Source organism: Cyanistes caeruleus, chromosome Z (assembly GCF_971803275.1).
Source record: "Cyanistes caeruleus chromosome Z, bCyaCae1.hap1.1, whole genome shotgun sequence".
NCBI classification, from domain to species: Eukaryota; Metazoa; Chordata; class Aves; order Passeriformes; family Paridae; genus Cyanistes; species Cyanistes caeruleus.
Genome location: NC_141732.1, coordinates 40,596,152 through 40,605,065, shown reverse-complemented (window position 1 = coordinate 40,605,065; position 8,914 = coordinate 40,596,152). Strand labels below are relative to the sequence as shown.

Sequence of the window (8,914 nt, the reverse complement as noted above, 5' to 3'; positions counted from 1 at the left end):
TAGAGTGATCAATCTGTTGGAGCAGGAGGAAATCCTTAAGAAATTGTTTGAAACTTCTTCCTTATTAAAAAAAAAAAAAAAAAAAAAAAAAGAGAGATTACTTCTACCAAGTCTTTTGTTCAATTTTTTTTTCAAGGATAAAATTACATTTTATTGCATAAAGAAGTCAGCATTTATAAACTAACAGGCAGCTCTGATGGATAACATATTTTTGTTAGACATGTAACATTGCAGTAGTTTCACCAGACAGATCAGTATACAATGCTTCCTGCTTTCTTTTTGAAGAGATAAAGTTTCTCACTTCTGTAGTGTCACTGAGGTTTAAAAAGTTTCATTTCAGAATGACAAAAAGATTCAGTACAACATTGAGGTATCTCATCTCATATTGCTTTCTAGTTGGACATGCTTTACCTGTTCTATTATGCAAGAAAATCCACCGGCAACAGAGAGAGTTCAAGGCAAAATAAGAGCATATGCAGTGAGAAACTCCAGTACAGATACTAGAGATATGTTTTTTATTAAGCTTATAAGGGTATACCAACAGCTGCATGTCACATAGAAATATAAAGAAAATTTAATCCCAGGAACAATATGGAGGTATTAACTGGGAGGAAGTCAATTTATACAACCTTTGTGACATCAGGAGCTTTACAGGATGTGACTTCTTATTTCTGTAGGCCTCCTATTGGAAGTTTGAGGAGAGGTTCTGTATAGAAAATAACTTTTATATTTGAAATTCTGGATGAAATATGAAATAATGTCCTGTCGCACTGGGGCTTTCTATTTAACGTCTCCCTGAACTTGTTCTTTCTGTGTATGAAAGCCTTGAAGCTTAATAAATAAATTCAACACATTCTTCTATATGAAAAGGGTATAAGCATTTTGTTGTTGTTGTTGTTTTTTTCTCATTAAGTTCCAATCTCTCATTGACCCAGCAAATACCAACTTTTTCCTTTGGGAGGGAGGGTTTCACTGACATCAGCTAGTATCAGTGAGTGCCTCTGGATAATCAACCAACAGCCTTATGTCTCTGTGCATTTTAGCCACATCAAAAGCTCTATAAAATGGTTCTGTATTCAATAAAAATAAAAAAAAAAATTAAAATCGCAGAAGTACTGTAAAATGAGGGCCAAGTTTAGTTCAACCTACTTAAATCAGAATGCCATTTGTGTGTGTTTAAGTACTGAAATGATATCTTAATGCTCACTTACTTTGAAAATGAAACTCCATTAGAGTCATGCTACTTAACTTCACACAAAAAAATAAGCTTGCTTAAGTTTTGTATTTATTTCTTGAATGTGTGTCCAAAAAATTTTATTCGCTGACAGCCTCCTCTCAGTGGTACTAATAGAAAGTTCACAAAGACATATTCCAGAGTTACAGCCTTTCATAAAAGTCTTGTTCAGAAAGTAATGAAAAATTTCTTATTTAATCTCCTGCATATCACAAGACATTACATTTTACCCATATTAGACTCAGAAAGTTTAAGAAGATGAAATCATTCCTCAGAAGATAACTTATTATCAGAAGAATTTCTATTCTCAGAAACCTGTGAAGTCAGAGGTACTGCTGTGCATGGTTTTGGCATTAAAAAAGGCCGTAGAAAACCATGTTTTTCCATGTCACTCTGGTTGAACGTGTTTTTGAACATGAAATTTCCACATCATTTTGACATTTGATTCCTGGAAAAGGCTACTAAGATAACTATGGGAAGGCTATCTTTACCATCTGAGCATATGAGCCCAAATCCTTTGGTTTCTTATTTCACATATTGGCAAATACCTATGTGTTTCAAAGCAAAGATTGGAGGGAAAGAGAGAAGGAGAGCGAGGGAGAGAGAGAAAAATAACTAAGAAGAGATGTATTAAATTATGTGTTTGGCTCCCAACGACATGCTTAAACATGTTTTCAATTGACCTTTACCTGGAATACTTGATTTGAGCAGATACTCAACTAGAATTTCTTGAAAACTCTGTATTACCTAGAATATTACAAAAGGCATAAAACCAGTCAAGTCTGATAAGAATTTGAGTAGGTGCCAACAGAAAGAATTGTGATATTTCTTCTCCATGCAAAGCAATGATAGAGTAATGGCATATAGTCCAAAAACAGTACTTGAACCCATGCTATTTTCATGTATTTACCTATCTAGTGTAATTTATTTCCTTATAGATTCCTTTGCCATTATATAGTGTACCTTAAATGAAGTCTTCAATTCTGGACTAATCTGCAGAAGACTTCATAAATAAACAACTGAGTTTTATATGGGCTTTATATGCACCCAGACAATTTAATTTCATCTGAAAAAAACTCATCATTCAATGTGTAATATAAAAATTCATAACAGTTTTCCACATAACACATTGCTAACCTGCAGACATTAAAAACTAAACATGCTTCAATGAAGAATATGATCAAACACATAATTTAACTTCAAATACAGCTGACAATGGGCAAAACAAAATTGACAATGCAAGACAAATATGCATTATGTATCTTATGCATTTTATCTAGAGTTATTCTCATCATTCTAAATAAAAGTGAAATAATCTGCTAAGAACCGAATCATCTGATGCCTGAAGAAGCACTAAATTAAAATCTAAAATAGCAGTGTCCTGTCCCAACCACCACTAAGTAATGAAAATTTCAGTGTGCATCGGTAAGGAAAAGAGTAACACAAGCTACCTTTTACATATTGATTATTATGCATCTGATCCTGCATTTCTTACTTGGTTGTTTGTTAGTCTTTGACTGGCAAATATTCCTACCTCAGCTCCTACCCTCAAACCCACACTCCATTGTTTGGCCTACAAATAATCCTAAAAGAGCCGGAGCAGGCTACAGATTTTCTTCTATGTGATTACCTGAAATAAAGGCTCTACTCAAAAAACAGTCCAGATTTCTTCTCAATATAGAAAAACTATCAGCTCAAAAGCTGATACTGGCTGACAGTGATCATACAGAGCCAGATGCATCTGGGTTTTATGTTTCAAAGGTTTGTCAGCTTGAGCAACAGGACGAAATAAAAGAATAATAATAAAAAAAATATTAAATAAAAGAATATAGCTGCAAATTACTGTTTCTAATATATTGGTGAATGAATAATCCTAAGTGAAACAAAATTATTTAAAAAACAAGAAAATAAAATAGCTATTGATATATTTAAGCTGTATAACTTCAGGATGTTACTGATGAGAAAGAAATAGTACATATCTTGATTTATTTTCTTTTTGGTGGGGGGAGAAATTTGAATATGCGTATTCACAGGGATAAGGAGAAAGGTAGGGTTTTTAAATAGGTAGAAATTTATATAGAGGTATGGGAAAATTGTGCTCCTCTGTGTAATCCAAAATTACGTTAAATCTCTGTTTTAATGAAATTACAGCACTTGAAATTCTGTCACATATGGGAAGTCATAGTAGTCTGCATTGCAATGCCACACAAAATATCTTAACATAATATCTACAGAGTATTATATGTTATACACCTTTCACATATTCAAGGATAGTACATCAAACACATCATAATAAAAAGGTAATTCAAGGCATCAGGACAGTACTTGCATTTCACCATGGAATCTATAAAACAAATTAAATAAAAAAGTTTTAATTTTTAATTAGCAGACTCTGTGACATACTAGATGTTTACAATGCTCTCATTCCAGAACAGCAACCACAAAGTACCTTTGCAACACACTGAATGAAATACAATAAAGAAAAAAAAAAAAAAAAAGAAATCCAAAGGAAAACTTTTTTTTGCATTTCACAGAAATTTTCTTTAATGCATGAAACACAATTATTTATATGAAGGCACAGAAGAATGATTATCTAATTATATTTACTGAACTTCCTATTGAGGAAACAATGTTAAAGATTGAGTAAGGGAGACATATCTGGGGAAGTACACCTTTTTTCTTTGTGTGAATCGACAGGCACTTGTCAGAATTCCAGAGAAAGAGATCATACATTTATCTGCTGTGAGCTCTTTCCATAGTCTGCCATTTCAAAGACATTTAACACTTAACACCACAAGGCAGTTACAAAAAGATACAGCAGATGTTTGATGGCATGGAGGGCAGCAGGGTCTAGACAAATGTTTTGATCTGGAGAAAGGAATCTTTTTCTCACAAGCAACAACTATGAAATGGAGGAAACTTGAAAATGCTTTAGAGAGTATCTATTTACCAAAAGACAGGGGCAAAAATACACACAACCTTTAAAAAAATAAATTCAGGATTATGTAGGTGGCTTATCCCTCAGAGCTGGAGAAAAATCCAGCAGTTGGCCAACTCTGCTCTTTAAATTGAGTGTGAAGCTAACATGGTAACAGACCTGGGGCTGCACTCAGGCAGCTTTTTTAAAACCAACAGAGCAACAGTACAAACAGAAAATAAGTATAAACAAGAAAAAAATGAGAACAGGAGAAAATAAATAGTAGAAAATTGTCAGAAACTGGCAGTCAGAACTGCAAGTTCAGGCTTGCAAATTGTGGAGTAAAAGCAGATTCTTCCCCAAGAGTCATGCAGAATCTGTGGTTTTGATCTTTCAACTGTCTTTCAGGTTATATTGCTCATAACTATATGACAAAAGTTATGTTCATTATCTCTTATGAAACTGGGTTAAAAGGGTTAACCATATTTGAGGAATGTAGCTTGAGTTAGACTGTGTTGACCATTCACAGCAGCTAGTATCAAAAGTAATGAATTAAATAGTCTGGAGTTGCTAAAATATGAGATACAATATCTTTAAGGATTTCAGGTCATCTTAACCATTTAAACTACATTAACAGGAGAGATGATAGGTGACGCTGCCCGCTGTGGCCCGTAACGCTTTAGGCTAGCTCTGCTCACTGGCCGCTTGCAGCGTCAGGAGTGGGGAACGGTCTGGGAGCTGTTTTCCCCAGACCGAACCTTCAGAGCCCTGGTGCCACTATAGGCTCTGCGGAATCACAGCGTCGTGGGCTTCGGCGAAGAGATGGAGGAGACCCAAAGTCTAAGCAGCTTTCCAGGAAGAAGGATTTATTAAGGGAAAGGGAACAGTGACGGGACAAGGGCTGGAAAGGTGCACAGGAACCCCAAGGCTCTGGGCAAGCAGCACCTCTGTGCGCCTCAATTTAAGGTGGGGAGGGTACAAACACAGGAACCAATCAGGGCATCTCAGGGGAGGAGTTGGGGGGAGGGCTTACAATGTTGGGGACTAATAGGAATAACCTGTGGGAGGGGCGGCAATCACAATGCCAATGGGGCCTCGAGTGAGGGATGAATGACAGGGAAGGAGCTAGAACAAGAGGTGGGGTTTACACAGATTGATGGGGTTCAGGGGCAGGAACAGGGTGATGGACAAGGAAGGTTCAGGAAAAAGGGGAGGGGTTTACAAAACTGACAAGTGGGTAAAACCATTACAACTCATGGGGGGAACAACATTAAGAACAAACCATTTACATTAATAACCTGAACAAAATAAACAGGCGGCAACATCTCCCCCTTTCTTTTTTAGAAAGAGGAGGTTGCATCTGCAGGAGGTGCAGAGGGCTCAGGGAACCAGTCTTTAAGGGAGGGAGAGGGTGGAGGCGAGGAGGAAGGAGAAGGAGCATCCACAAAATTAATTTGGGGAGGAGGAGATACAAGGTGGAGAACAGATTGAATTAAACATCTCTTCAAAATGGCGAACGCAACCAAAATTATAAAAATGATGAAAACAATCCATAAAACAGTTTTCAGGATGGATGAGAGCCAGCCAGACAGTCCCCAGTTGGAAAAGATGTTGGTGGCCCAGTCCTCATGTTCTTGTTTTATTTGGTGGACCATGCCTCTCATCTGTTCGATGGTCTGGCGAATGGAGGGACTTTTTGATGTCAAGTTCATGCAGCAAAGCCCCTCAAATTCCCTGCAGTCGTGGTTGTGCAGGAGCAGCAGGTAGTCTATGGCCGCCCGATTTTGGAGGGTGGCTTGCCTGGTGATTTCCTCGTCTTCGAGGAGGTCGCTTAGCGCAGCTGACGTTAAATTTGCTTGTTTTACTACCCAACACTCGAATTGGCCTAATTCTCCAAGGGCTTGAGCAGCGGCCAACCAGGGCAGAAAAACAGACACTGCTACCCGTTTTAGCTTACTCCAATGGAAAATTTCTGAGTCGCAGTCTGGGTCTAAGTCGTCCAGGCTGCGCTTCTTGATAGCCGAATTATTCTTTTGGCTCCAATTTTCGATTTGGGTCGTGTTGGGTGAAAACAAGGACAGCCGGCCCAGTGTGCACGGCCCTCCGAGAAGGCGAGAGGGGATGCCTGCCCATGCCCGATCTCCACAGATCAAAAATAAACCTTTGGGTAACCGAAGAGGGGAAGGATTAAGGGTTGAGGGCATCTTTACATGTGCAATGTTCTGGCACCATTTGGCTGCCTGGAACTGCTTGTTCACTTGTTCAACTTTTGGATATGGGGCAGGATCAGAGGGATAATAACGGAAATGAACGCAGAATGACGCCGGGGAGGAATCTAAAAGGTCGAACTCTTGGGGCTCAACGGTCGCTTTCTCAAGCGTGACTTGCCAGTCTCTCCAGAGGAGGAGGGGGTTCTTCGCTGGCCTTCTGATCTTGTACATTGGCGCTGAGCGGACGACACGTTGAGCCGGCCTTCCCTGGTTGGCGTCCTGGAGTAAGGTGGTAAGGGAGTCGGGAAACTCTTCAGGCTTCAAAGGGATCCCCACCAGGTATGTTGACATTGGATTTCCTGCTGCTCCGGTGGAGAGGCACAGCTCGTCGCGCTGCAGGGACTTCGCCAACATGACCCATACGTTTTGCTTTGGCTGAGGCACGATCCACCCTTCTATCTGGGCTACTACCAACATCACACCGAAGATGATCCCGGCGACGCTTGGGGCTGTCATGTCTTCAGGGATGGCTCTCTCTAAAACAAAGCAAACATAAAACATAACTTAACTGAAAGGTAAATCGGCATAACAAAAGGGTTCAGGGTTGTTTTCTCCTCTTCCTCGGGTTGGGGGTGGCTCACCCGGACGCAACAGTGCCAGCATCCTTGACCCCATCTGGCGGCCTGCTCGGATGTTTAGGGACGTAAGGCTTAACCCACCGTTGTGGGATCCACCTTAGTCCCTGGGGCGAGGATACGCAAGCGTACCCGCGCCCCCAGGTCACTAGGTCAAAAGGACCCATGATTTTCTGGGTCTCAGGGTCCCGGACCAGCACCGGAGGGCGGTGTTGCAATCGGTAGCTGGCGGCAGTCTGGAAGTGCCGGGTCACTGGAGGGTTGGGATCTTGATCCGAACAATTTAGAAAGTTCAGTGTGTAAAGGGCCTTGCACAGTCGCTCTTGTGGTGTGCAGCCCTTCACAGTCTCCTTCTGGTGGAAAAGGACACGCTTGAGCGACTGATGGGCTCGCTCAACAATCGCTTGGCCTGTGGGGGAGTGTGGGATGCCTTTCTTATGTTCCACTCCCCACTCCTGCAGGAATTCCTCCAGTTTCCTGGAGGTGTATGCTGGGCCATTATCTGTTTTTATTTCTTTGGGGACCCCTAACACAGAGAAAGCCTGCATGAGGTGTTTGCAGACATGCTCGGCTTTCTCCCCTGTGTGGGCAGAGGCAAAGACAGCACCCGAGAAGGTGTCGATGGAAAGGTGTACAAAACGGAACCTACCAAACTCAGGGACGTGTGTTACGTCCATCTGCCACACCTCGCAGCTCCCCAGACCTCGAGGGTTGACCCCCGATCCTAGGGAAGGCATGGCGGTAGAATGACAGTGCGGGCATGTGGCCACAATGGCTCTGGCCTGGTCTCGCCTCAGGTGGAACTGACGGACCAGTCCAGGCACATTCTGGTGGAACATCTGATGACTCAGCTTGGCTTGCTGAAACACATCAGGGAGCTGGGCCATTGAAACAGGGGTAGCGAGGGAATCTGCTATTTTATTCCCCTCTGCTACCGGACCAGGGAGCTCCGTGTGTGACCTTACGTGCATTACGAAGAAAGGCTGCTTTCTGTGGGAAACAGCATAGATCAGTTTAGAAAGCAGCTCAAACAGCTTAGGATTGGAGACCTCCTTGAGAGCTACATGTTCAGCTCTCGCGACCACCCCTGCTACATAGGCCGAATCTGTAACCAGATTGAAAGGTTCAGAAAACCTCTCAAAAGCTCTAACGACTGCATCCAACTCAGCAACTTGTGGAGATCCCTCCACGTATTTAACATCTGCTTCCCACTGCTGAGTCCGAGGATCTTGCCAAGTCACTACTGACTTGTGAGATGCTCCGGATGCGTCTGTAAAAACAGTCAGAGCTTTGAGGGGCTTTCTGCTCCGAACTTCTCTTGGAATTACATCGAACTTTGCGTTAAAGAATTTATGGGCAGGGGCGTGGACCGAAATTTGTCCGCAGTAACTATCCAGAGCAATCTGGAGGGTCTCGTTCTCCTGTAACAGCTGATTGAACATCTCCTTTGTCAGCTTATCTGGGGACGCTTTGTCCCGAGACAAGCTAACAGGCACCCGAATGCACGAAAAGTCACACCCAGCCATCTCCCGAAGTCTAGCCCTAGCTCTCCTGATGAGCTGAGCCATCAGCTCTTGTGGCCGGGTGACACTTTTGGACCGCTGGTGACTCAGGAAGACCCACTCTATGATCAAGAGCGGGTCCCTGGAGCCCTGGTCCCATTGAAAGATGAGCCCACACAGGTGTGGCAGTCTCCCCAATACAATAAATTCAAAGGGCAGGCTCGGTTCGTACCGATGCGCCTGTCTTTTGACTAGCGCATCCTGTACCTTCTCTAGTGCTTCCCTCGCTTCTGGGGTCAGGGTCCTGGGAGAACTTAGCTCCTTCTCCCCCTTCAAGAGTAAGAAGAGGGGGGCTAGGTCTTCAGTAGTGAGGCCCAGCCAAGGTCTGACCCAGTTCAAGGTCCCACACAGAGAGT

At 42.3% G+C, this 8,914-nt stretch overlaps 1 protein-coding gene across 1 annotated transcript; it reads right to left on the bottom strand.

Moving 5' to 3' along the window:
* Nucleotides 1-4,068: 4,068 nt before the first annotated feature.
* Nucleotides 4,069-6,922, bottom strand: LOC147648381 (uncharacterized). The gene has a single exon (XM_086867959.1). The coding sequence runs from the start codon at nt 6,920-6,922 to the stop codon at nt 5,492-5,494; it is 1,431 nt and encodes a 476-aa protein (XP_086724085.1). The 3' UTR covers nt 4,069-5,491.
* Nucleotides 6,923-8,914: the final 1,992 nt, after the last annotated feature.

What these genes read in the sequence shown, in the direction of transcription:
- LOC147648381 (XM_086867959.1), bottom strand. Translation starts at nt 6,922, where the DNA reads ATGTTTTATGTTTGCTTTGTTTTAGAGAGAGCCATCCCTGAAGACATG.